Source organism: Apteryx mantelli, chromosome 16 (genome assembly GCF_036417845.1).
Source record: "Apteryx mantelli isolate bAptMan1 chromosome 16, bAptMan1.hap1, whole genome shotgun sequence".
Taxonomy (NCBI): Eukaryota; Metazoa; Chordata; class Aves; order Apterygiformes; family Apterygidae; genus Apteryx; species Apteryx mantelli.
The window spans coordinates 3,657,698-3,685,679 of record NC_089993.1 but is presented as its reverse complement, the minus strand read 5'-3'; the positions used below and the strand labels follow the sequence as shown (position 1 = coordinate 3,685,679).

Genomic DNA, 27,982 nt, shown 5'->3' with positions numbered 1-27,982 from the left:
GGATCCGATGCGAGCGGGAGGCTTTAGTCGCGGAGGGGGGGAACGGGCACGGGACGAGGCCGAGCGGGGCGCGGCGCGTGGGGCCGGCTGGGAGCCGGGCTTGACCCCGCCGAGGCGCTGTGCGCTCGCCCTGCCCGCGCTCGCCTCTTCGCGAAGCCGCGTGCCCTGACTCGCCGCTTGACACGACTCAGAAGCGAGCCCGGGGCCGCCGGGGAGGAGGGCGGCGCCGCGGCGGGGAGCGGGGCCCGGGCGCCTCACCCGCCGGTGGCCACGGGGGGGGGGGGGAGGGGAGCGGGCACCGGGCGCGGCCCGCCGGGGGGAGGGGGAGGCGCGCGGGCTGCGTGTCATGTGGCGGCGCACGCGGCGGGGGGGGGGGGGAGGTGGGGGCGCGCGCCCAGCCGCCCCCGCTGCCCGGCAGGCGGCGCGCGCCCCGCCCTGCCCCGCCCCGTGACGCCATCGCCGCGCGCCGGGCGGCGCCGCGTGAGGCCGGTGCGCGCGGCATGGCGGCGGCGGCGGCGCTGAGGCGGGGGCGGCGCCTCGCGGCGGTGCTGCGCGCCGCGGCCGGGCCTGGCCCGCGGCTGCCCGCAGGTGAGCTGGGGCGGGGCCGCCCCGCCGCCGCCGCCGCCGCCGCCCCGCCGTGACACGGTGCCGGCCCAGGCGGCGGCGGCGGCGGCTCGGCTGCCCCGTGTAACGGCCCGCGGCCGGACACCCGCTCTGCCCCGGCCCGGCGGCCGCCTCCCGCCGCGCGGCCCCGCTGCTCCCCGGCCCGCGCCGGCCGCCACGGCCAGCCTGGCCCGGGCTCGGCACGAGGAAGGGCGCGGGGCTGCGCGGGCCGAGGAACCGGCACCAGGGGGGCGCGGGGCTGGCGTGAGGGAGGAGGCTCGCACGGGCCCGGGGTTGGCGTGAGGGAGCCCGGGCCGCAGCATCGGCGTGAGGGAGGAGGCTTGCATGGGCCTGGGGTTGGCATGAGGGAGCCCAGCCCGCGGGGTTGGCGTGAGGGAGCCCAGGCCGCAGGGCTGGCGTGAGGGAGGAGGCTTGCACGGGCTGCAGGGTTGGCGTGAGGGAGGAGGCTCGCACATGCTGTGGGGTTGGCGTGAGGGAGCCCAGGCCGCTGTGTTGGCGCAAGCCGCGGGGTTGGCGTGAGGGAGGCGCAGGCCTGTCCCCTCTCATGGCAGCAGGCTCAGGCTGGTCCCCGCTGTATCCCGCTGTCTCACCCTCCAGCACGCGCTGGGGCGGTTCACTGGGTGGGAAGAGCCTTGTGTCCGATCTCAGGTGGCCACGTGCCCTGCCAGCGCCCCGCGCTGTGCTGGCAGACTGCAGCGGGTTTCCTCTGTCGCCTGCGTGCTCTGACCTGCAGCACCTCCTGCTGTCCTACTCCGTGGCCTTCGCCGGTTCTGTTAACGCCACAGTTAGCATCTGTCAGCATCCTTCGTGATGCCTGACACCATGTACGGTGTCCGTGTTTGCACAAGCAGTTTTATTTCACTCTTAGCTTACTCCAGCCACGTTCTGTTCCTCAAAAGCAAAGAGCTGACCGTACATTGCAGTTCTGTTCGCCTTTCTGCGAGGGAGCCGGACTCCAGCGCTCTGTGCGGTCTGTTGGTTACCAGCAAGAGCAGCTATAAACGCCCAGCTTCCTACCTCGCTGTCTTGTCGGAAGGCAGCGCTGTCCTTTATCTGGTGGTTTATACGGGGGATGTAGCATGTCACGTCCAGGTCAGCGAGGTACGGGGAAGGGAACAAGGGTAGGTGGTGTTCCTGTTTTCTGACCCTTTTAGTACTAGATAACATGACAGACGAGCCTAAAGGGCGTGCATTTCCCAGGGGGTTGCTCAAGGGTTTGCTTAAGAGACCTGACACGATTGAGGACTAAGAAAATCTGAAGCCCGATGTTCTGCATGAGATACATACTGTCTTATCGTCTGGGAACTTGCTCGTGTGCTGTCTTTAACTCAGGCACGATAAGACATTAAATATTTTGGTCCTCGGAAACTTCCTGCATCCCTTCTCTATCCCAACTCTGAGCAGCCTGTGCTGTGCTCGGTGTTTCCTTGTCTGTCATCTGGCTCCTAATGAACAGATTTGTAGGTTGTCAGTGTGGTCTGTGGTTTCCCTTTGGGTTGTAAAGAGAAAACGTGACAGAGGAAATCGTATGACAAATAGGGTCGCTATCAGGGTCAAATTGTTAGATTTATTGTGCCACTGAGTGCTGCTTTGGTGTTTCTGGGCAATTCACTTCTTCCACCAGGGAAATCCCCAGTGGCTTGTTAGCATCCGTTTTTGAGAAAGAATCCATGTGTCTCCATTGGGTTAAATGTACTCCAGCAGAATGAGAATTTTGTTTATTAACCTGTTGTTTAGGTCCCCCAGAAGGAAAAGGAAAAAAAAAAAAAAAAGCAGAAGCTGTGTGGGCTGGAAATAGAAATAAAGAGGGAGAAATAGGCAGTGGGTCCATGCGATGGTGTCCTTTCACTTGAACGTAGGCTGATACCCCTGCCTGCGGGGACAGCCACGTCTTCCCTTCGGTCAAGCAAAGTTGGCAGTGTTTCTCCTGGCGCTCATAATGATGTAAGGTGCAGCGCATGTTTCTGAGAGATGCGTTAGTGTGAGCAGCTCTGTCAGTGACTCTCTTCTCCTTGGGTTTGTCCTGGACTTGGGGCCCTTTCTTTTCATGAGATCCAAGCTGGAAGCAGCACATCGCTAGTGCTCGTCTTCGCGAGAGCATCCTCAGGCTTGCGGCTGCACGGTAATCAAGCTATTATGGTAATTTCTGCTGACCTAAATTCTCCTCTTTGTTTTGAGCTGCGTACTGCTTTGTGCTCCATTTCCCACCCTGAATTTCTAACTGACGGTGCTGGGCTCGGCTAAACGCTCACCTCAGCTCTTCTCCCAGAAGAGGTGATGTTTCCTGGGGCTTTGGCGAGTGGCTGGTTTGGGTTCAGGAATTACTGAGGGGCCCCGGTGCGTGGATTGAGAGGAGCCCCTGAGAACAGCCCCTGAGGCCGAGGGTCCTTCTCTTCTCTGTGGCACGTTCTCCTTGTGCAGGGCCAGTCTGTGTCCGTATGTGTAAGGTTAGGGTTCGCTGAAAACTGGAGGTTGGAGAATAATGTGTCTCCCATATTTTACAGTGCAGGTGGGGTGGTGACACAACCCTCTGGAAAGCAGGAAAGTATTTGGGCTGTGATAAAGCTCAGCATTTGATTAACTCAGTATGAAATGATCAGATTTGCCCTACCTCATCACCAGAGCTGGACCAGGGGAAAGAGCCATTCCTTCCTTGTCTCTTGGTCTAAGGAATTTGTTTCTCAGGCTTATTCCGAGTGTCACTTTACCCTGCTAATTCAGAGGATGCTTTCTGAATAGCTTTTGTGTGTCAAAAATTGTGGGTTTGTATCCAAAATTGCCTGGAGCCTTTCCCCTGCTGGCTGTGCAAGGATTTCACAAGAGACAAGTGATTTGAAAATGCTGCAGCTTGCATTTAATGAGCCTTGAATTTACCTGGCACAGGTAAATTAAGGATGATAAGACCAAACATTACACAGATCCAAAAATAACTTTTAAATTGGTTGATGGCAATTTATTCATTGTGCTTTAGAGGTGGGAGACAAAAGACATGAATAGACCAAAAATTATAAATATTTGGAGTTTCTAGAGCCTGCTAGCGTTTGAGGGGGAGGGTGAACTGTTTGTTGGCTCTGGGATCTCGCTGTCTGTAGATCGGTTGATAGAAATTTCCTTGAGATTAGGATGGAGCTGCTAACGATCCGCTTCTTTTCTTGCATCCTGGAGACAATAAGGGAGCAACATTCCCTCTGTTATTGCCGCCGGTTGGTGTGTGTATGTGTATGCATATGTACAGGTACAGATTTTTCCGAGTATCCTACGCGATCGAGGGTGAACACGTGTAAAGCCTGGGCAGACTCAGGCCGTACCTTTCCGAAGCACGATGGGCTGGACAGCCGCACGCCGCGTACTCCGCTTCTTGCAGCGTCAGTCACGTGGGCTGTTTTCCTTGTTGCTTTTTTGGACGAGCCCGACGAAGGCAGCCGAACGAAAGATAAAGAACGTGTCCTGTGATAATGAGACAGAACTGTTTGTGACGCAGACAGCGAACAGTTATGTGTGTAGGAGGTGTTCAGCTGCATTAAGAACTATTTGTGGGCTCTTTTCTTTAAGGACAGAATGACTGGGGAGTAATTTGAGCTTCTGGCTGGAGTAGTGCATCTTGATTCAAAGCTTTCTGGGAGGAGGAGGAGGAGGAAGAATGAGGACTGACAGCTTGCCTGATCAGCTCTCGGGGGGTGAAGCTATACCCCAAAGCACTGTTTAGGCTTTGGGTTTGATGACCCTCGTTTGTAGTCACCTCAGCTGGAACGGGTGAGAACGCAGCCTGAGGGTCCGGAGCGGCCCAGCCTGTTCTCAGTGCGGGACATTTAACCGTACTGGCTGTGGTACCTGCTGGGCTGGCAGGAGGTTTGGAGCTCACCTGCGAAGGCGTCTGAGACCTCCCGAGATGAGCAGGGGGGTGGCGAGGTGTGTTAGCGAAAGGGCCGGGGTGCTCAGTTCTCTCAAGGGCTGTGACGTGGTTGATGAAAGTACCCGGAGAGAGCTGAGCTCTCCAGCTTGCCACAGCCAAAGAAGCCGTGTCCAGGGAGGTCACCGGTGCACTGTGGGGACTCATGCCATGCCAGTGGTTCTCGGTTCAGTCCTTCTGGATTTTTGTACCCGTTTTTGTACCCGTTCGCCTGACAAAATGACACCTTGAAAACGTGCCTCACAGAGGCCTGGAGTGTAGAGTTTTCCTCCTTTCCTTGGCTGTGAAAAACCCTGCAAGCACAGAGCGAATCTTAAGAAAAGCCTGAGCTTGTCACTGCTTCCACCCGTCTTTGTTGCTTGTCCGGGTTCTTCCCCTCTCTCTGCCCAGGCCATGCTGATCACTCCTCTGCCTCCCAAAACGGCCCCATTCGTTCCTGTTCGTGGTTACAGAGGGAAGGACCAGTTCGTCCTGCCCCCAACGCTGATGGCAGCGTAGCTATGCATTGAGATCTGCGGCCTGCCAGACTCTTACTCTGGCACAGCCGTTCTCGCTACAATTTAGAAATAACACCAAGTAACTGGCACTGGACAGAGCTCTGTAGCGCTGTAAATGGTGGTTTTGTGTCCAGGTTTGGCTTTAGTTTCATCTCCCAACGGCGAGAAGACTGTTCAGTTCACCTGGGCGCAATGAGGTGAGCGCTGGAAGGAGAAGAAATGGGAATTGCAGTCCTTGATGGAGCTAGTGCTATTTCCTGCCTTGTTTTCCATTTACCCCACTGATTGCTTTCTTGACTAGTTGTTTTGTTGCTGTGTGCGCTGCTTGTCCCAGCGCTGGCTTTGCTGGAGGACGTAATCCCTGTGCCCTGCTAACTGTGCTCTGATGTTCAAGGACCAAGTATTTATTGCTGTAAAGTTACTGCTCACCTTACTCACAGGGGCCAAATAGGGCTGGCCGGGGTTGTTTTTAGATACGGGAGTGGGTACGTTGTAAAGGAATCAGTATCAGCAGGGTGAATGTGAGCAGAAGAAAGTCGATTTTGGTGGCTGGAGGCCTGCCTCATGGCAAGCGTTGAGAGAAGTTGCGTTTGCAGTAAAGGCGTCTCCTTGAGCTGCAGGCTGCCTTGCTTGCTCGGGATTTTACATTTTCGCTGGAGGCAATGTGGGAGGTGAAGCCTTCCCCGTTGTCTTCGGCTTAGCCAGATAACGCCAATGAAAGCTGCTGACTGCCTCCTCCTCGCCAGCTAATTCATTGTGAAAGTTAGAAATTGTCATCTTCTGGCTAGAATTTTAATTCAGGAGAGAAAGTCTAAAGTAGCAATCTGTCCTTCTTCTGTAGTAAAAGCAATGCCTGAGGGAAATGGCGAGTATTTGATTGCAAGGGAACTTCTCTCTTGCTTGGGCAGTGTAATTCCCCTTAGGACTGTCCAAATGGGACCTTTATAGAGTGTTCCTGTTGCTGGTGCTTGTGATTTATACTAAAATATCTTGAATTGCATCTTCTAGCAAAAGGAGCAGCATGTCTCCAAAGAGAAATACTCCGTTGCCCGAGCCTCCGGCACAGCATTGCTGCCATCAGTGTTCCTGCTGGCCGGCTGTACAGCACACAGACAGCGGAGAGCAAGGAGGAAGAGCCCCTGCACACCATCATCAGCGACACGGAGAACGTGAAAGGTGGGCACGGACTAGGTGTCGTGTGGGAGCTCTCTTGGGGTGCAGGTAAATCCGGGACAATATCAAAGCACTGTCTGGGTGTAACTGCCCTGGCTGTGAGGGTGAGCCCTCTGCGGTCCTCCGGGGTGGAGTTTCTCTCTCTGGAGACGGTGCAGGCATTCGTCATCCCATCCTAGCACAGCAGATTACTGTTCCCATCTGTACAGTGCCATCACCTCCCCAAAACTGGAACGTGTAAATCAGAATGACCTTCATGGAGAAATGAGGCCACTGAGACTGAGGGAAGAAGGTGCATCTCTGGGCTTAGCCTGGCAATTGGCTGTTTTGTGTAGAGGCTCCACAGGCCCCAGAATTTGCCTAAAAAGAGACTTTTGTCCCAGAAGCAAGCTGTGTCTGCCCAGTTCATTGCTGTGGATGATGGAGGTCTGATGAGAATCCTGTTGTCAACCCTTTAGTTAGAATGAATTGCTTTGCGCATCTCCAGGGGGAAGTGCTTTAAAGCAAAGTCACGTGGGTTGTCTGAGCACGGAAATAGCGTCTTAACTCAGAGCTCCCATGGCTTTTCTGTCAGGTACTTCTGAGGCTGCTGGTCTGTGAAGCCCCCCAGTAGGTTTGGGCACTGTGCTCCTACTGCCCCTGCTTAGCCCCTGTCACCAGGGAGTGTAGGTCCTTGTCAGCAAGGTGTTGCAGAGGTGATGTGCGTCCTGTGGCTTTACCTGTGTTGCTTCAGGGTTTTGTAGTGCCTTTAGCACAAGAAATGATATTTTTAAAAGGCCAAAGATGGTCTCTCAGCTGAGATATTTTGTAGAGGAAAATTCTGTTTCTGGCCACTCAGTTAAATACATGAGTAGCTGTGTGTATGCACTCCCTTGCCTGCTCCACAGAGATCCGAGAGTCTGGCTTTTGCCGTTCAAGGCTCAGAGTGTTGTTTGGACATCAGAAATGCTGGCTGGCTGAAAAAGCCCTTGGAGCAGGGCACGTGCAGATGGTTCCCTTGCAAATTGGATCATGGAAGAGCATGGAAGGCAGGCTGTAAACCACAGGAGGCACTTGAAAGACAGGTTAGGGATTGCATGGAGCCACGCACTAGGAATGAGGGGAATCACCTTTCACTTCTAGTTTACCGATTGCTCTGCAGCCCAGACGTGGTGAGCAACACACAGACGCTGCGCTCTTTGACTGTCCTGAGGTTTGTGTGCCAGGAGATGAGGGGCAGGCCAAGTGTCTGCTTGGCAAAGCATGCTGCCTCGTAGGGATGCAGACAACTCTGTCGTCGTCACCTTGTCACAAGCTACAGCTGCCTGTGCCCCATCCTGCTTCAAGCCTTCGCTACTGGGAGGCTGACACACGTGGTAAGACGGCAAGTTTGCCCAAGAGGACCCTGGTGAAGTGCCTCAAAGGTGTTTGTGTGATTTCTTTCTAGGTGCAGCCTCCAAACATGAGTTTCAGGCTGAGACAAAGAAACTGCTGGACATTGTTGCTCGTTCCTTGTACTCGGAGAAGGAGGTAGGGCACCCACTTCTTGCCCCAGCGCTGGTAGATCTTTTCTTGGCTAAGCCCAATCTCTGACAAAGGTTGTATCCAAGATGGACAAGCTATGAGGATACCTACTCACTTTCCCAGCAAATCCTGGGCTGCTCACATCCCACACTTCTTTGAATGTAGTCTTCTTAAGACATCTTGAAGATGTATTTTGAAAACAATTTATTAATATGTCCAGATGACTCTGTGTGCATCTTTAGAGCCTCTGCACTTTACTGTTGCGTTCAGACAAACCTGTTCTCCTGGCAGGTAATGGAGAAATGCAGTTTTCTTTCTAATGAGTTGAAAATTAGCCTGTAAGTAGGCAATGAGTTCCCAGGTCTTTGGGACTCTTGTGCAGTAGACAGGGCCAGGCTGCAGTATGAGGCTGTTTCCCTTCCCTAGGTATTTATCCGGGAGCTGATCTCCAATGGCAGCGATGCACTGGAGAAACTGCGTCATAGGCTTATGACAGAAGGGAAGGCCTTGCCGGAGATGGAGATTCATCTGCAGACGGACCCTGGAAAGGGAACCATCACTATCCAGGTACCTCCCTTTGGTAACAGGAGAATGTTATCCCCTGCTGCTCTTGCCACTAGCCGTTGTCCCATGGAGGTTTCGTGGAAACTGAGTAGCAGTGCAGGTCCCTTTGATTCCCAGGCCTGCTTGAAGAAGTGTTCGGTCCTCTGTCAGACTCCAGTTCATGAAGGTGTAACCTCAGGCTTTGATGAGAAGCCACCAGTTTATCTGCTCCTCACTTTTCCCCATAGGAAAATTCCCTGCTTCTCCCTTCCCTATCAGGAGCTACCAGTAGCTTTTCTCTCAGTGCCTTGTCTGGTGCACTTCCCGGGTTGTGTGTGCATCTCTGACTAGTGGAAAAGTTGAGAGTTGGGTTTTGTCTTGGCCTTTGGGTGAGAATTCTCTCCCCTCTTTAAGTTTGAGGTCTTACACGGTAGCAGGCAGACCTTCCCTGTCACCTTGGTCACTGAGAGATGCTCGGGTGCTGACTCTCCTTATCCCCTCCTGCTCCAGGACAGACCAAGTCCAGCTGATGCTGAGACTCTGCCCTAACATACATGTGGGACTGTAGATTATGGCAGTACCATAACATTTGTCTGTCCTCCTTTCTCCTTTAGTGGGAAGTATGGTGCTGGTTTTGATTGCTCCCTGCTGATGAGAAAAAGCTTTAATGGGAGAGATGGTCAGTGCAGACACTCTCAACTGTGGGCTTCAAAATGTGATGAGGGAAGGTGGACATGGTCCTTCTCTCTCTAGTTTGATTGCTTTTGTTCTTGGCTGTTGTCTAGGAGGAAGGCTGAGACTCAGGTTTGGTGTTTTCTTGGCAAAGATGCTAATGCAAATAAGGGGAACTGGTGACTTTCCTCATGGACCGATGTCAACCCTGCGAGGGCAGCTTTGTACCAGTCTCAGGAGAGCGGAGAGTGAGGCAGGCAGCAGTGTGTGAGTGAAGGGTGACGATGGCAGGCCCAGGGAAGGAGATGAGGCACAGGCAAACCACGTGATCTGGTATTTTTCACACGGGACGAAAGCACTTACAGTTAGAGACTGCTCAGTTATTTTATCCTTCTGTTGCGCTGCAGAACAAGCAGCTGCGGTTGCCATGGGGAAGTCAGTGATCGTCAGTGGGCAACACAATTATCAACCCAAAGATTCTCAAATCATAATGCAGAGACTTTGCTATTCCTATCACACCTGACTATTGCATTTTTCTGACTGCTGTATAACACTGATTCTTTAATGAGCTCTTGCTTAGACCCCAAGCTGGGTGTCGCTTCTGTATCGCTCGTGTCTTTCCCTTTTGGGATCGTAGTGGACAGGTAGCCTCCAACCCTAAAAACATACTTATAACTCATGTCCAATCACTGTGGAAACTGCTCCTTTCTTTGGCAATTTGGTTAAGAGACCTGGGTGCCCACCTTGCAGATGGGGTGAATTTGATGTTATACCCAATTAGCTCTGTTAGGGATTCATCTTTTTATCTACCCCTACCTGGCTGTCTGTGTGTCCCTAATGCGCCAGATGAGTCTTAACTAGCAAGCCATTAACTGCAGCAATTCTGCGCTCTGAGAAGGGCGAGGGAACAGTGCTACTCCGATCTCTCTTAATAGGTTTGCCTTCTCAGCAGTGCCTAAAGCTCCTTACCTCCAGTGAAGGGTTTATTTTTAACCTCTTGGAAAAAATGTCCTGAGCATGACGATTACTCTGAGCAAGCCTTGTTCAGAACGTTTCCCCACCATTCAGGAATGCAAAGGTGCGCTCTGCCCCTCCAGGCAACCTGCAGGAATGACTGAGGCACAGATGGACCTGTCCCTTAGTAACTCCTTTGTTTTCTGCACCCACTAGGACCCCCCAAAACAGAAGCAGCAGGCCCCTGATCTGTGATCTGCAGCAGTGCTGCCCCATCTTTTTCTAGGAAGACCCCGTTGTCTCACTTTGCCCTCCAAGTCCTTGTCCTCAGATGTTGATGCTGCTCTTTGCCCCTGGATCTGCTGGACTCTTCCCTCCCCTTCCAAATCCTGTAGCATCTCTCTGTATCTCACTAGTTGAGAACAACAAGTCTGTAATGTGTGATGGCTTCCATAACATGTACGTCCCTGGGGCTTTACCTGCATTATTTGCTTGGAGATTATCTAGCTCCAGTAAAGGGCAACATTCATCTCTGCTAAAGTGACTGCAGTTGTGCTCACTTCTCTGTCAGGACCAAATTTTGGTCATAAGCACAATAAGATTCTGAACTCATAATGTCCTCGTTCAGGGATATCCTACCTAAGCATTGCCAAGCGCTGTATCTGCTAAGAGGGAATGGGAAGTCTGGTCTTCCAATGTTGCAAGTTCACTGTCTAGTCCACCAGGTTGCACCACCTCTGTGCCTTCACCAAAGCCCTGTTGTTTTAGCAAATTCCACAGTGTCCTCCACCCTTTTGAGAACTGCCTCACTGTGTTTCTAGGACAGCTTCATCTGGTAGCAGCCACAGCCTGCAGGGTCAGATCTCTTAAGCAAATCCACTTCAAAATGTTAGGGGTGTGTTTTCAGTGAGGAAAGATCTGCAGAGCCCTGAGGCTTTATAGACATGGTTTTGAACCCTTTGAGGTGGGAACAGAGCATCCCGTACAGCTGCCCAAAGCCCTGTGAGCACCAAGCTCTACCTCCTCACCTGCATGAGGCTCCCTGGGGCCAGCTGGTGACAGGCTCTTGGCTGTGGTGTAGTCCAAGTGCTGCTGCTAGGCAGCTCGGACGCGCTGATGTGTTTGCTGACACCCCTGTGTTTGTGTGCGCTTGGGGGCTAGAGGAACACTCATTGACTGATGCTTAATTTAGGGCTGGGACAGTGCTAGCAGTTGAGAGGAAACTGTTTGAGATGGCCACGGAGCTAATGCCGACTGCTGGGCGAGGGATGGTGAGTGCAGCTGGTAACACGGGTAAGCCGCATAACTGTTGCAAGTTTGTGCTGCTCAGTTCCCAGTGCTGGGCTTTTTTCTCACTGTTGCAGTCATCCAAAGGCAGTGTTTGCGAAGCCCAAAATAACAAGTTTGCTGTGTTTGGGAGGAGTTAAAATGTCTGCAAACATCACTCCTCCCTGCAACAGCTCCCTGTATCGCTGCGCAGATCTTTCCCGGCCTGTGAGTTGTAAACCATCTGCAGCAGGCACTGGGTTGTCCTGAGATCTTTGGGCTTTAGCAGTTCAATGCAAGTGCACCCACATGTCCACCAAGGTGGAAAGCTGGTCCCCCTGCATGCTGGGTCGTGTCCTGGCAGCCGGCCTGTGCTGCTGAGCTACAGCAGAGAGGCTTATGTTCCCGAGCTGTGTGCAGCATTGCAGCATCCATCTGCCGCTTGGGCTCGAGGAAGCAGCAGAGCAGGAGATGGGGAATAACGTGGATGGAGGGGTAAAGCCGTCTGCACTTGGACAAGCCTTAGGTGGAATTAAGCTTACAGAGGGGTGCCATGGATTGCAGGTGTGGGCTAAAGCTCCCAGTTGTTGCATCATCTTTAGCAAATAGGCTAGAGAACCAGGAGCATAAATGCATCTAAAATAATCTGTTTCCTAGAGAAGGGAGTGCAGGATCTTTTGTTTTCTTCCTCTTCATGCCAGAGTAAGAGCAGTCGCATTTAAAAATGGGAAATTCAAAATGGATGAAAGGAAGTATTTTCAGAACACTGGGTTTTTAGACCTGGATGGGTGGAAGCTGAGCCTGTAGCAATGCTCAGAATTGTAGATAATGTTAGCAGCAGGTACTGGAAAGGAAACAAAACCTCAGGCACTCTGCTTTAGGCAGCTTTTAGGTATTAGGCTTAGATTACTCTGTATCTGCATGCATCAGTTTTATTGTGCTTTTTCATCTGCTCATTGCTGCTGCAGGTTTGGTATTGGTACTAAACCAAAACGCTGCTTCCGTGTGGCTGTTGTCCTGGCCTTGTGAATCTTAAGTCTCTTTAAACAAGACATTTAAATTAAAGGGTGGGGGACAGCACTTGCTGATCAGAAATTCTGGGACTTTATTACCTTATCGTTTGGTGGAAGCAGCATGTCCTTGTTGTGTAATGTAGCCAGTGTTCTCCTGATGCCCCGTCAAGATTTTCACTGAAATAAGTGTTTTGCCACAAAGCAAAACGAAAGGCACGGTAGCTCTGAAGTGTATCCCTAACTGCAGGCATTCTTCCAGATGTAGCGGCAGCGGCAGCAGCCAGTTAGTGTTTGGTTAATGGTTCATTGGTGTAATAAGGTTCTGCAGTACTTCCAGTTGGACCCGCATAACGAGCAAAGAAGATGTTACTGCACCTAGCTTTTTGTTTAGCAGTTAAACGAAGCAATTTGTTGATGTAAACTAGATTTGCTGCTGTAATTATGTGCAGTTTGTATCTGCTTTACTGAAGAGTATATATGAATGTGAGAACTGTGGACTGACTTGATGAGACAGATAGTGGGGCTGAAGGTGTTCATTTCTCTCTTTCAAGGAAGGTAGAGGAGCAAACACAAGCACTTCATGGTGGGAGCCTTGAAGTCCCCTGTGCCAGCTATCCAGCTGTCACCGCACGCAGAACTTTCCCTGTTTGCCAACTTTCAGCACCCTCCCCACAAAGGTTAGAGCAAAGTGCAGAGAAAGCACAAAGGTCCTGTGCGTTTTAACAGCAGGTTTTGTATCTGGGAGGTCTCTACACAAAAAACTGATAAAACCAGTGTTCAGCTGCTGTTTCTTCAGCAGAAATGTTAGTGTGTTTAGCTGTGTAATTTAACAAGCATGGCTGTAGTGCTGGAAGTTGTAGGTGTCTTGTGCTCTGCTCTGCAAACGTAGTGTGTGTGAAACCCAGTGGTTTCTTGAAGGTATTCTCAGAGGTCCCTTGGAGGAGTGGGGTGAGGGTCTCCAGCCTGCTGTGTCGTCTTGCAGAGGGCCGGGGCTATAGGAGGGGTGATTCAGAGGCAGGGAGGTTGCTGTGCACCCTACGAAGTCCCAGAAGGAAAACCCAGCCCGGTGAGTGGATTGTTATTCTGCCACGCTGTAGAAGGTCTCCTGTAATTAGCCTTCAATAAACGAAGTGTCAGTGCAGTGAATTTTGTTTCATGCTATGCAGTGGTTGGCTCCTCCGCTGCAAAGCCGTGAAGTAGCCTTGGACACTTGGTACGTCTCCCTCACGTCTTGTAATTTGGGAACCCCCTTGTCCAATTTATTCCACGTTCTTTAGAAGCATTGTACTGTGGCTGTTTTCAAGCTGTTAAAACTTTTCCTGTGGACCGAAGGGAGGCCTGGAAACTGTCTACAGCAGAAGTGAAGCTGTAGCGCTGGTGCTGGGGAGCGACAGCAGGCCTCGCAGTGACGCCGGCCGATCGCGGATAGGAAGCGTAAAGCACCGTGCGATCGTGCGGTCGCTGCTGGCGAAGCCTCCCGGAGACCGAGCGGCAGCCCGCGCAGCGCCGAGTGCGCGCTGCCGACTGAGGGGCGTGGAAGTCCCGGCAGTTCCTTCCTTGGATTTTATGGAGCTTGCGCCGCCTCAGCCCCAAGGCGCTCCTTTCGTGGGCAGGCCCGCGCCTTCCGTCACCGACGAGGGCCTGCTCGGCCCATCTCCCCGCCATGGCTGGCGCCTTGTTCTGGAGATCGCTGCGCCCGGGAGCAGCACCATCTGGCGAGGCGAGAGGAGAAGCGCAGCGCCAAGGCCAGCCGCAGGAAATGCGGGCGCCGCAAGAGCCCTTCGAGTCTTGATGGCGTTTTCGGCTCAGCACGCCCAGGTGTTTTCCTGTGGTAGGAAGCGCCTGCTCTGCCAGGATCTTCGGTCAGCCGCCTAAAAGTACACTTTCCGCCTTCCTAAGAGCGGCGCGGCGCTGCAGGGGGAAGGAGAGCGTTTTGCGCCGCACTCTCTTTGTCCGTCGTGATTCGCTCTCATCGAACTAGTCTCCAGCAACTGTCCTTAAGCATTTTGCAATAAGTTTGGCAAGGAATTCTGAATTCAATAGCCAGATACATTCACGGGGCAGGGATATATTTTTTTAACATACTGGAATTTGGGAATTACATGCTGTGCTATAAAAAGGAGTGGATCAGAGAAGTTAAGAGTTCTGCTTAGGGTCTCGCATGAACAAAACCTGAACCAGATGCTAAAAACTTTTCTTTCTGGCCTTTTCCTCCCTGGGGGAAGGGACCATGTCAGATTCCTGAGATTTTGCCATACCCTGTTTGTTTTTTCTGGCTTTTCATCTCCCACTGTTGAGATTTTACCTGGCATCCTCCCTCTTCTCAGCCAAGAAGACTGACTGGCCTTGCCATATTTAATCAAGTGGAAGGTGTTGCTGTGCTGCAACTTGAGGCGTGCGGATGCAGAGAAAAGTCTCACCTGGTGACCCACAGAGCACCTCAGTCAGTAGCTTCATGAGCTGACCACAGTTTGATTGTTCAGTGTAGTTAAACACTGGATTAAAAAGCTGTACTAGCATTAATTACGCTGTCTTGCTTTGCTAGTAAATAAGCCTACTAAATGCACCACATGGGTGGTAGGGGTGTGCTGTGCCAGAAATCACTCTGGCATCCCTCCTCCAAGCCATCTCGCAGCAGTCAGCTCCACTCTGGCTCATTCTGCTGACTCTTGCAGGCTGAATCCCACCCCTGCATCAGCAGTGCTCGGAGTTTGTCAGCCCTGCTTCCGGTTCTGCCAGGCGCTGTCAGCTTCGATAACTGTGCTCACAGGTACTTGACTAGAACTGAACTCTTCAGATGAACAAGAATCACCTTTCCCTTGGCTAATTTTCATGCTGCTGCCTTACATAATGGCTCAGAGAACCTGTCTGAGTGGCTTCTCGGGATGTTTGTGCCAGGTAGAGAAGTTGCTGGAGTTTGGGGGGGGGGGGGGTGGCTCTTGCTTTTGGAAAGTGGCATCACGAGAGCATTAGCCTGCGCTTTGTGCTTTGCTTTCCTGGAAGATACATGTGGAGCAAGTCTGAAAACACGCTGGACTGAGGGCAGGGAGGATTCATGTTGGGGTCCTGTGTGGGAGGGTGGCAATTTCTAACTGGGTTTTGCTGTGTTATCCATGAGGCCTTAGGGTCATCCAAAGGTGTTGTGGCAACAACTGAAGTTGCAGCCAAATCTGAGCTATGCTGCAGCCTTTCCTGCATGGTGCCTTAGGATCTGCTGCCTGAGAGGCGGCACTGGCAGCTGGGAATTGTTACCTGCATGCAGGAGTACGAATCTAGATTGAAACTGGGGACGACGGCAAGCCGTGTGCCTTCGAAGCCTGGACTGAGCACCTTGAGGTGTGGCCTGTGCAATGTAGGTCCAGATGGAGTTAGACTCTTCCCACAGGCACCACGTACCCGGCTGCCAGGCTCAGGGACATGGGTGCTGACAGCTTCATACTCAAGTTTTGTGGAGTGTAATTCAGGGGGAGGGAAAGATTGACAGTAGATGCAGATGAGTAAAGGGATTCCCTGCTCCGCCACTGATTCCTGGAGTGAGGGAATCAGTTCCCTATCTGCAAACTGAAAATAGGCGGCCTCTCCACTTACCGCTCCTCTGCTCCCCTTTTTACTTGTTTAGGGATGGAAGCTCTTTCTGTACATGCACAGCACTTGGCACAGTGAGGTTGCAGGCCTGAGCTGAGATCTCCTTCCAGCGCTATCATGTAGTGCATTTTTTTGGAGGGGTGTAGAAACCCGTCTGTCTTGGCATGTTTTTGTTTTCTCTCCATATAACATATGAGTCTCTAAACTTTCTGGTGGCTTATAGCCACAAGGCAGCTGTGGCTGCCGCACAGAGCTGTGTGCCTTTTGAGTCCGCTGTCCTGACCAGGTGTTGGAGAAGTGAGTCAGAGCTGGAAGTCTGCTGTTGCATTTACTATTTAAGTGCTGGGTGAGAGTGGGAGTCAGAGACAGAGGTTAGTTGGCACTGGTTACCAGAGCAATGCTTCTGTGCAGGTATTTCAGCTACAATTTGCTGTTTCTTTTCAGGACACAGGTATTGGGATGACCCAGGAAGAGCTTGTTTCTAACCTCGGTACCATCGCTCGATCAGGCTCAAAGGTAACTTGGGATGAGGCACCCCTTCTGGCCCCTTAGAAGAGTCTTCTCCAATTACAGTCACTTTTGTGCTCCCGGTGATTTCTCATTCTCTTTCTTCCCTTGGCCCCCAGCCCAGCTGTGAAATTATACCCCTTTTGGAAGATGAAACCTGCCTTTGGCATCTTCTAGCTCTTAATGGTCTCTGCTGCGTGCTGTGGGAGGCCTGTGGTGCCGAAGCAGCACTAATGGGCCCGTTGTGTTGTGCTGCTGCACCTGGCTGTCCTCGCTCCCAAAAGTAAATGCTTTTCTCTCCAAGCTATTGTTATGGAGGGGCACATGCTCTCCTGGCATTCACACTCCGGGTCCGGGAGGACAGCAGCTCTGTCATCATCCTGGCAAGCTGTCATACGTATTTACCTGATTTCTTTTCACCTCTGGAGTCACCATTCTGAGATGACTTCCTCCTGATTCACTGAGCCTTTACTCTTTTACCTTTAATGCTAGCTGCAGGTAAGTATTGCCCTAGGCGATGCTCCCCTTTTCCAGAGGTGCAGTCCTCTCCCTGTGGGAGAAACCCTTTTCCTTAGGCACCCTCTTCGGAGCACTGACACAGGAGGTGTAGGATTACAGTGCTGAATTGCCAGCTGGAGGATGGGTTACAGCCTCCCAGTGGTACCCGATGGCACCGTGCACCTGTATATGGCCCATTCTTTGTCCCTCCAGGCGTTTCTGGATGCTCTGCAGAGCCAGGCTGAAGCCACTAGTAAAATCATTGGCCAGTTTGGAGTGGGTTTCTACTCAGCCTTCATGGTGGCCGATAAGGTGGAGGTGTTTTCGCAGTCTGCAGAACCTGGGAGCCCAGGCTACCACTGGTCTTCGGATGGGTAAGAGTCTGCAGAATGGGACAGGAGTTTGTGGGGGCTGCATCCAGACCAGGCATGGACTGGAAGCTGTGCAAAGCAAGACAGGGCTTGTGGGCTTGTGTGGTCTTTCATAACTGGGCTTACTGGTTTAGATCCTGTTCAGATTACATGTGACAGCAAAGCATGGCCAAATGTGCCAGGTTGAACAGCCGCAGAGACCAGATTGCCTCGTCAGAGCAGGCGTGTTGTGCACAGAGGCAGTACCTGCCTCTCCTGTTCCTTCCCTGCTGGCAGGCAGTCACCTTCTCAGTGCCCCAGACTAGAGAGACAAAGTTTATTTCTTTAGTTGCTAGTTCTTTAGTCTAGTTGCTTAAATTCTTGAAAAAGCATCTTGTCCCTGAGACGTCAGACTGTCTTGGGGCACAAATAAGCTGCTGTGTACTGCGGTCCATATCGCCACACCCTTTGAAGGCCTGTCTGTCATCGCTGCCTCTGTCTCTTCCCTGGGTCGGGGTCTCACCGAAGTGTTTGATCCCCATATGGCGTTTGTCTAGAGATGGGGCAGGAATGGTCATCCAGAATGGGCTGTTTTTACTGGAGCACAGCTGCTTTTCGTTGTAACAAGTTACTGCTGTCCAGTGGAAATGTGTATGAACAGGGACCCACAAACAAGTCCAAGAGTCATCAAGGGGCAATGCAGAAGACTGGGTGTTACGGTCACCGTAGGAAATTAGTTACGGGTTAGGCCCACACAACCTGTTTGATCTGAGGCTAAGTTCCTTTTCTCTAGAAGCCATTGGGGTCTTTGTGGAGCAGTGCATCCTGGGATCTGGAGTCTCTGTAGGGAAGGTAGCCACATGTTTTGGGAGGTTCTCAAAGACAGAGAGCATTCAGGCATCCAAGTTTTTTGCCTTCTTGTTGGCTCTGAAGTGCTCTGTGTGCTGTTAGTTTAATAAAATATTTTCATTTCACATCACATCTGAGGCACAAGCTGACATGTGGTCTGTTTCTAACCCTAGTTCAGGAGTGTTTGAGATTGCAGAAGCATCTGGTGTCAGAACCGGGACTAAGATTATTATACATCTCAAAGAAGACTGCAAGGAGTTTGCAAATGAGGACCGAGTCAAAGGTGAGCAGAGCAGGGAAATTTTGTTGTCTTCTGAGAGGCTGCGTAAAGTCTTTTGATTGCCCAGGACTGGGAGGTGAAATTATAGTGTTTTTCTCTCTTGAGGCACCTTTCATCTGCTGTTACGGAAGAAATTCGTTCTCTGTTGTTTTTGAAACATGACTCTTGCGTGTCTCCTTTCCATTCCAGAGGTGGTGACTAAATACAGCAACTTCATCAGCTTCCCGCTGTACCTCAATGGGAGACGAATTAACACCTTACAGGTGAGCATGAGGGCCACTCATGGAGATAAGCCATTGTAAACCTCCACCAGAGTCAGGAGACAAGGAGACAGAATAAAGCTGCTGCCTGTCTCTGGTGATCAGGAAGCATTGTCCAGGATATCACAGACCCTGTAGTGATAAGGTAATTAGAATAAGAGGAGACAATCTGGCAGAAGTACTGCTTGTTTGCATTTGTTGGAGGATTCTTGCCGATTAGCAAATCAATTTTTCTTTTTAGGTACCTTGTGAATTCTCCCTTAATCAGAATGATTATCTCAGTGCTTTGTAATTCTTATTTTAGCTGTTTAAGCCAAGGACACATTCGTGATGTAGGGACTGCTCACATTGCTGGTGTGCCGACACCTCTTGCTGCAGTTCTTCTACCCTTTGGTATGGAAGAGTAAATGCCAGGGCATGCTTGGTTTTGTTAGTGGCACAACTCACAGCCTGATTTTCTTCAGCTCTTAGTTGAACACTGCTTGATACTGGCATTTTCTGACCACTTAAATGATATAGCAGCCAGACCCATTTTAGTCAGAAATTCTCAGCCTGATTGCAGGTATCTACTTGGTGAAATTAGTTACCTTTAAAAATAAATAAATATATATATGAATCGTTTTCCTCTAGCATCTCCTTTTCTGGTACCTTGATCTGGTTGGTTAAATCTTCCTCACCTAAGAGAGCAGATAGAAGGTATTTGTTTGTTTGTTTGTTTGTTTGTTTTCCTGGAATGTGGTACTGAACCTACAAACTTTCAAGACTGTACTTAAATGTATTATCATATTAATATACTTAAGGTTCTGTAATTGGTGTTATTAGTCACTGATATTTATTTGGGTTCCTGCAATAGTAATGGTTCTATTTCAAAGGCTTTCTAACCATTTGCCTTAAATTACAAAACCAGAAATAGATTTAGACAGCTGTTTGTTCTTCCTCCCTGACAATCAATAGAACAGACTCCCTGGAGAAGAGGAGTACCAGAGTGAGGGATGAAATGCCCTTAATAGAATCCTGTACCTGTATCTTTTAATCCAAAAGTCAGTTTTCCTTTGGGATATGGCAACAGCTTGATTCTCTTTATGCCCCATTTCAGGCCTCTTCTTTATCCAGGATTTTGTTTTTCCATTTTTCCACATGTCAACATCAGTTTACTATAAACAGAGCTGTAGTTAGATCCCTGATGTGGATTTTCCTAGATAAGCTCTTGAACACTTGCCATGTAGCTGACACTGTGGAATTAGAGGCTTTTCCTGTCTAACTGTGATAACTGTAGCTACAAGTAAGCCTCTGGGAAAGCAGCACTTCACCTAACAGCAGCTGCTATAAAGCACCTTAGAACGTAGCTGAGTCCTTAATCCTACCTGTGATCCTGCAAACCCTCCAGGACACTTGCGTATGCTGGAAATGTTACAGAACTGCTTCTGGAACGAGACTTTGAGGCAAAAGTAGCTTTAAGGAATATGGCAGCCTGGCAGGACTGCCAGAGCCTTGAATTCCTTGGAGTGGTAGGTGGAGGGTGGGCTGGGTGCTCGCGCTGCCGCCGCTGATTGTTCCCATCGCTCCTCAGGGCTGCAGTGGCAAAGAGTAGGGATAAGTGTGATGGGCTTCACCCAGCGGGAAACACGAGATTCTTAATTGGGTCCCAATGCTTGTTAAATGGGCAGAACCTCCCACAGCTTTGCTAGATACTAATCTTTTGCTGATGTACTGAAATTGTAAATGGGGTATGAGCATGGGCTGAACGCTTCGCAGGACACTGGGCCTTTGTGGGGTTTATGCCCTGCTCACAGAGCAGCAGCAGGTGGAGAACATGGCTCTCAGATCTATTCGTTTATTGATGTATGAAACTGTACTGCTGAAGCACTTGCTGACCCTGCAGCAGGGATGGCCAAGTGGCTCGTGAAGCATCTCCTGAACTTCTCCAAAATAAATCACCAGAAAACAACAGTAATCCAGGAGCTGCTTCACAAGCACTCAGCTGACCTTGTGGCAGGATGGTGGCCTCCATGAGAGAGGCAGGCAGGCTGGGACAGACCCGTTTAAACTTCCGGTTTTCTTTTTTACTTTTGCTTGTCGGTCAGAGCATTGAGAGACTTGGCCACATTACTGCCAGTCAGCTGAGCTGCGGTAACTGTCCAGGATGCTCTTGGTCCCTGGCAAGTGTGCGGTAACGGAGGTTAGCCAAATCCCTTTTGTTTTGGGCTAAACAAAGCTGCCTTATCTCAGGTATGCTGCAGGACAAGAGCACCTGCATGGGAGGTGACCAGAGATCAGCTGAGGGGCAGCACTTTGTTAGTCTGCGGTAGTATGCCTGAACTGTAATCCATCCCCCTGCCCTGCGCAGAGGAGGGTGTCTGTTTGAAAGACGGTATTTCCAGGGCCCTGGAGGAAAAGTAAAACTCCGAAAGAAGCGCCCTGTGCTATGGGGCTGGTGGTGGTGTGAGTGCTGATGAGAACGCATCTCCCTGCTCCTCCACAGGCGCTCTGGATGCTGGACCCCAAGGACATCAGCGAGTGGCAGCACGAGGAGTTCTACCGCTTCATAGCACAGGCTTATGACAAGCCCCGCTACATCCTGCACTACAAGACCGATGCTCCCCTCAACATCCGCAGCATCTTCTACGTGCCTGACCAGGTACATGCCACTCTGTCCAGGGAACAGTGGGACATCTGCCCACTTCCTCTGGAGAGGAGAGGATGAGGGAAAGGAGGCAGCTGAGGCTGCAGAGCTGCAAGGGGGAATGTCCAGTGCGGCATTTCTGCAGTGGGGTGGGTGCCACAGGATAATGGTGGGGTACTGAGCCGTGACAGGAGCGGGAGGTGGCTCGGGTAGGTCTGCTAGGGAACACAGCCAAGATTTCAGCTCTTGCTGGATTCAGCAGTGGTAGTGAAGACCACAGTGTTCCCTGGTCAGCTCGTGCAGCTGCACAGGTAGCAGCAGTGTGGTGTGCTGCCGAAGGCTGGGCACCCTGCACAATGCTGGTATTACCTTTTTGTCTCTTGCTCCTGCAGAAGCCATCCATGTTCGACATCAGCAGAGAACTGGTCTCCAGTGTTGCCCTCTACAGCCGCAAAATTCTCATCCAAACCAAAGCTGCAGACATCCTGCCTAAATGGCTGCGTTTTCTTAGAGGTGTGTGGTGGGAGCAGGACTGTGAAGCATGACTTCCATGGGGGTGAAGTGAGGTGCTGCCTTTCTGAGCTGGCATTCATGTCTGTCTCATTGCTCAGAGGTTGCTCTGTATTCTAGGTGTGGTGGACAGTGAGGATATACCCCTGAACCTCAGCAGGGAGCTGCTGCAGGAGAGTGCCCTTATCAGGTAAGCAAGAGGGTGGCTGGACCCAGTGGACTGCTGTGACTCCTTTGGCTTGTTGCTGGCTGGCAGGGGGACGTTGTGGGATAGTTGGAAGGGCCTGGAGGGTCCTGACATGGGAGCTGTAGAATTTCCATCCTTGAGAACTTCTGTGGTCTGCAAAGTGAGTTATTTCTCAGCCATGCTGGTCACATCTCGAGATGTGGAAGCCGTGTGCTGTGTTACGCAATCTGCTGCCTCCTCCTTGGGCCGTGTGCGTTCGAGCCCTGGGCTGCTTTCCAGCATCTCTGGTCAACAGCAGTTGCAACAGATTTGCTATTTAAAGCATCTGAGCTCCACCGCCAAGTGGCGTGGAAAGCAAAACCAAACAGCAAGTCAGCTGTCAATACTGGGAAGCTGGTCCATGCTTACCTGTCTCCATGTATTTATGCATATATCTTCGAACAGCATCTTGGCTGTGATGTGCTCACACACGTGTTTGTCGAAACCTAAGTGCCAACCAGCAGGGTTTTCATTAGGTGCTGAGGCCCAGGGAAGTTGTGTGTGGGCAGGCCAGTCTTCTCTAAGAATCCCTTGGATCTGACATTGGTTTAACCTTACTTTTTGTCCTTCAAGTCCCCTCTCAAACACCTGTTGTTGTTGGAACTTGAGGAAAGGATACAGGTAGGCTCTTATTCCTTAGCATTGGCACTGCTGTCTTGGTAGGTTTTGATGTCTAACTTTGTATTCTAGTTGGTAAAATGTCTTGAGCTTCACTATAGTCATCAAAATAATTCTGGCCCTTCACTGATTTTTTAATCCTTCAGAAAGGATTCCCCCCAGCATAACCGCTTTATGGCTGCTTCCTCCCACATTTAAGGGTAGTTGTGGGACTGAGCTGAATGCCCGGAGCACAGTTGCTTATGAATTGCAGCATCACTGAGTTGCTAGAGTTGTTGAAGACCTGGCCCTCAGCGATATGTTTGTACCACAGCCTTAGCTATCTTCCCAGCTCAAGAGTTGCTCTTGACTGAGATGAGAACAGATGTAGAGCCATGAGGGAAAGGAGACGCTGGCTCTGGAGTGGCCCTGGAGTTTCTCCTTTGTGCTTGTGTGTAGCAAACACATCACTGAAACACTGCACAGGAAGAGAGATGTTCACCTAAAACCTCTTGTCTTGATCTGGCAGCCATCTTTAGAAAGGCTTCTTCCTGTTGCAGGAAACTCCGAGATGTTTTGCAGAAGAGATTGATCAAGTTTTTCATCGACCAGAGCAAGAAGGACCCTGAGAAATATGCCAAATTCTTTGAAGACTACGGGCTGTTCATGAGAGAGGGAATTGTCACCATAGCAGAGCAGGACGTCAAGGTACCAGGTGTCCTGAAGGGCTGCAGCTGATGGGAAAGAGTATTGGCTCTGACCATGACCTGGGATGAGGAGGGCTGCTACTTTTCTGTGAATCTTCCTGTGTGCCTGTGACTCTTGTTCCCAGGTCTAACGGGACCTACAGAATCTCTAATGTGCCCTTCTCTGTCTCTAAGAAGGTGCTGTTCTGACTGGATGTTGCTTCCCACTCAGTTCGAGACATTCTGCAGAGTCTCTGTGCCCACACTCTGTTGCCAGCCCTCACTGATAAAATACAATAAGCTATAAAGCAGGGCTTTTCCCCTACTGTTGTCTTCTGCCTAGTTTCCCCTTCCAGGTCTGCTTGGCCCACATCCTATCTCAGTCACTCTTCTGCCTCTTTAATATGTGGAGCAGGAAAAGAGGAAATCGGTAGAATCCCCTGAGCCTTTCTGCAGCAGTACAATCTGCAAACGGGCCTGGACGTTACAAAGAGATCTCTTGGGGCAGGAGTGGTCAGGTAGAGCTGTAGTTACCTGCACTCACCTCACAGGGTGCTTCTCTTCCAGGAGGACATAGCGAAGCTGCTGCGTTACGAATCGTCCAACCTGCCTGCAGGCCAGCTGACCAGCCTCACCGAGTACGCCTCCCGCATGAAGGCAGGGAGCAGGAACATCTACTACCTGTGTGCGCCCAACCGGCAGCTTGCCGAGCATTCCCCATATTTTGAGGCCATGAAGAAAAAGGACATGGAGGTGGGTGAGCAATGTGCCGCAGCCAAGGGGACCCTCTAAGCCTGCTGCATCACTGGTCAGGGCTCACCTGGATTTTGGAGCTGGGCAGGGCAGTGAGGCCTGTGATCATCCCCACCTGCTGTAGTGGAACAGCACTGTCTTTGCCTGGGCTGCCCTCTGTCTCCACTCAGACTGGCTCCTGCAGCATGATGCCAGGAAGGACCTGGGCAGGCGGGTTCATACATGTACAGACAACCAGATGTTTCTGCTAGTCTTGATATCTGATTAATACCTTTTCTCTAACCCTGGACTGGGAGCCCAGGTGCTGCTCTGCAGTGCTGGTAACAGAGTTATAGGTCTCCTGTGCTGGGAAGGTGGCCTTTCAGGACTGCAGTCAATGCTTGTTCTCCCCTCTTCCAGGGCAGCAGGACTTGTCTAGCTGTAGGCCTGCCAGCCCATGTTAGTGAAGCCCTCCAAAAATTTGCTTTCCTTTGGGGCCCTGAGCAGGGATCCAAAAGGATTTATGCATGCAGGACATCATGTTTCCTGTGCTCCCATGGAGAAACTGTATCCAGCAGCAACAGGACTTTCAGTGCTGCCCTGCCACAGACGATGATTTTTGCAGTGCTGTGTGCTGTGTGGTGGTGCTGTGCTGTGTGCTGTGAGCTGGTGGCTGCTGTAAGGGGATGATAGAGGGTCAGAGAGCCTACTCTGGATTCCTGCAGTCTCTTCTTCATAAGCAGTAGTCACCATGGGATGAACTTGCTAGTTTCCCTTGTGATGTTCTTGCTGTTTGGTGCAGAGTTGCCCCTTGAAGAAGGAAGTGCTGTTATGTCCCAGGCAATGTGTTATTGTCTGCTTTTTCGGCACAGGTCCTGTTCTGCTATGAGCAGTTTGATGAGCTGACACTCTTGCACCTTCGTGAGTTTGACAAGAAAAAGCTGATCTCAGTGGAGACAGATATTGTTGTTGATCACTATAAGGAAGAGAAGTTTGAGGAGAGCCGCCCAGGTACCGTAAGGTTCCCCTGGCCCTTCCTGCCATGTGCAGCCCTGCCTCTGTGGGTCAGCCAGTGAACATATGCCTCCTTCAGCACTCTGGCTGTTCCCGAGGGTGTAAGCAAGAGCACTCATTTCCACCCTACCTTTCTCATGCTTTGAGGCAACTTGCAGTTCTTGCAGATCCCTTTCATCCCAAGTGCTGCTGTAGATAAAAGTTCAAACAATTTGCTCATTTAAACAGAGGGAATGTGTCCTGTGCATGTTTTAACAACACGCGCACACCTGATGCCCCAACAGATGGAGGCAGGCACTGACGGGGAATGAGCCTGCCCTCTCTGGGTATGGGACAGTTTGGGACAGCGTGGGTTTAGGGCATGTATGTAGGTGTGTGCTGAGTACTGCGTTCCCATTTCTGCAAGAGAACAGCTCAATGGCAGTGTGAAATGGAGAGTGCTGTATACGGACTCAGATGTGCCCTCTTTCCCCTTCCAGCTGCAGAACGTCTGACAGAGAAGGAGGCCGAGGATCTGATGGCCTGGATGCGAAATGCCTTAGGCTCTCGAATCACTGGTGTTAAGGTAGGTATATTCTGTGCCTGGGTAACAGAGTACATGTAGATCATAACCTAGGGGAAAAAAGAGGATGGCTGTTTGGGGATTCAGATACTGCCACAGATTTTTCTTTGAATCCTGAGAGAAATAGTTCTGCTCTGTGCTTCCTTTCAGTAAATGGCATGAATGCTGGCCTTTCTGTCATTAGTGCGGTCAGCGTGGCAGCAGGAAGAACCACATCTTAATGTGTAATGAGCAAAGCCCGTTTTTCTCGTTCATGCTCAGGTTACCATAAGAACAGACTGGTGATGGTCTCGCATGTGGGCTAGGGAGGCTCATGGGCAAGCAGTGCTTTGGGTCCAGCTGCGAGCTAGAGCTTGTGTATCAAAGGGGCCATTTGGGACCCCAGCTTTTCTGTCTGTTCAGGCAGCACCTGTGGAGTGGGGATGAGTTGTGCAGGAGCTTGGTGTGGATCTGTGCTGAGGTGGATCTGTGCTTGGTGTGGATCTGTGCTGAGGAGACCCCAAGTTGTGACTGCTGTTCTTGCCACAGGTGACTACCCGGCTGGACACCCACCCTGCCATGATCACTGTACTCGAGATGGGGGCTGCCCGCCACTTTCTTCGCATGCAGCAGCTGGCCAAGACCCAAGAGGAGCGTGCCCAGATCCTGCAGCCCACCCTGGAGATCAACACAGGGTAGGGGGGAGTTATACCAGTGCTAAGGACCGGGGCACTGCAGGTCTTCTGGGCTAGAGGCAGAGAGGAGACAATGTAAGGCCCCCAATTAGCTGAGCTCTCCCCATAAAGTGCAGTGTGTGCTGCAGTGACTTGGTACGTGAGGCTGTGTGGACTGGTGGACGTGAGCCACCACGCACACTGTGTCCAGCCTTCTGAGGACCAGGAGGGTTATAGAGTCAGGCTGGGAGGGAGGAGAGAAGCCCCCAGAAGAGGAGCAAGGAAACAGGAGCCGTTGTGGCCTTCAGGTAGAACCTTTTCTGTCCCACCTTGGCTTAGCTGCTAGAAATTTTTCATGTGTCCGAAGACGTCATGTCTCAGTGTTGATCTCTCTCACTCTTACAGGCATGCTCTGATTAAGAAGCTTAATGAACTGAAGGACAGTCAGCCTGATCTGGCCCAGCTATTGCTTGATCAGGTGAGAGCCAGGCCTTCTCCAGAGGCACCACCATCCTCCCCAGAGCCTGCTTGCGAATCATGTGTGGCAGGAAACAGGGTAGAGCCCTTGTAGCTGGCTGGGATCACATCCATCTGTGGTCCCCACTGGGTATTTCTGGTACTTGTGGTGCGTGTGCTATTTCAGTAGCACTGCAGATTGTTTCAGGTTTGAGAGCATTGTGCACTGACTCCTCTTTCGAAACACCGTGTTGGTATTACAATGGAAGGGGCAAAGAGGAGATAGTTCAGTCTAATGAACCTTGGAGTTTCAGAAGAATTTTCTCCTAAGGTGGGGAGAGGTGGGACTTCTGAAACTAGGCAGACTTCCAGACACATGCATTGGAGACAGCTCACTCTGTGACAGCAAGTACTGAGAGAGCATGTGGTTCATGTATTTTCCTACTCTGATGGCCTAGACGACATGCTTGGTCTCAGCATGCAAGTCCTGCAGTCATGACGTTCACCTCCTCCCCAGCTCTCAACCAGCTTGCTCTTGCTACTTATTAATGTTTTCTTCTCTTTCTCAGATTTATGAAAATGCCATGATAGCAGCAGGACTGAATGATGATCCCAGACCAATGGTGAGCCGGCTGAACGAACTCCTCACCAAAATCCTGGAGAAAAACTGAGCCCTAGAAGACTGAAGGATTAACTCTGTGCTGATATCTTTTTCCTCAAGTGCAGTCACTCTGTCAGCTATTGCAGCATCTGTCTGTTTGCTGGCACTGTGCAGTGGGGGGTTCACCTGATTGATGTCCAAGGAGAACGCAGGAGACTCCCAATCCTCACTGCACAGGGCCACTTGCAATTACTAGACCATGTGTCATTGGCCTGATCAAAGTGCCGTGTTCTTAGGGGCAACAAAATCTGGAGATTGCAGCTAAAACAATGTGCCAGGATTTCTGACGCAAACCTAGAGATCCTCATACCATTTCTAGAAATGGCCTTTCCCAGAATAGTTGATGGCATCATGAGTCCCAATTAGGTCTGTGAATACACCCCCCTCATCCGCTGAAGAATGAATTCCTGTGCGCGGTTAGGCTCAGAACAACGCTAACAAAATTGATTAATCTGTCAAGAAACCTCCACCTCTGACTAGACAGGAGGAGTTACCTGGCATGGAGATAGATTGCTGCCATTAGCAGACACAGTTACTGTGGGTGGAACAATGACATGTCAGTACAGTCCCATGGCAGAAAAGGCCACCAAGCTGCCGGATAATTGAGTTCATCTTGGTATTGCTGCAGAGAAGGGGCACTAACTGGGAAATAGCTTTCTAGCCTGTGGCTTTCTGGAAGAGTCTCTAGGGTTTTAAGTCCTGTGTGGGATAATTTGCATGACTAGCTGATCTGTATTTATCATAAATAAATTCCTGTTCTTTTCCAGACTCCTCCACA

General features: G+C 51.1%; 1 protein-coding gene across 1 annotated transcript; it reads left to right on the top strand.

The window, feature by feature from the left end:
- Positions 1-500: 500 nt before the first annotated feature.
- On the top strand, positions 501-27,982 carry TRAP1 (TNF receptor associated protein 1). Its single transcript, XM_067306536.1, has 18 exons — positions 501-588; positions 6,040-6,207; positions 7,631-7,713; positions 8,134-8,274; positions 16,185-16,256; positions 16,959-17,119; positions 18,118-18,227; positions 18,414-18,487; positions 20,967-21,122; positions 21,500-21,620; positions 21,738-21,807; positions 23,001-23,148; positions 23,694-23,879; positions 24,731-24,869; positions 25,352-25,437; positions 25,963-26,108; positions 26,493-26,565; positions 27,113-27,982. The coding sequence occupies exons 1-18, from the start codon at positions 501-503 to the stop codon at positions 27,212-27,214; spliced, it is 2,124 nt and encodes a 707-aa protein (XP_067162637.1). The 3' UTR covers positions 27,215-27,982.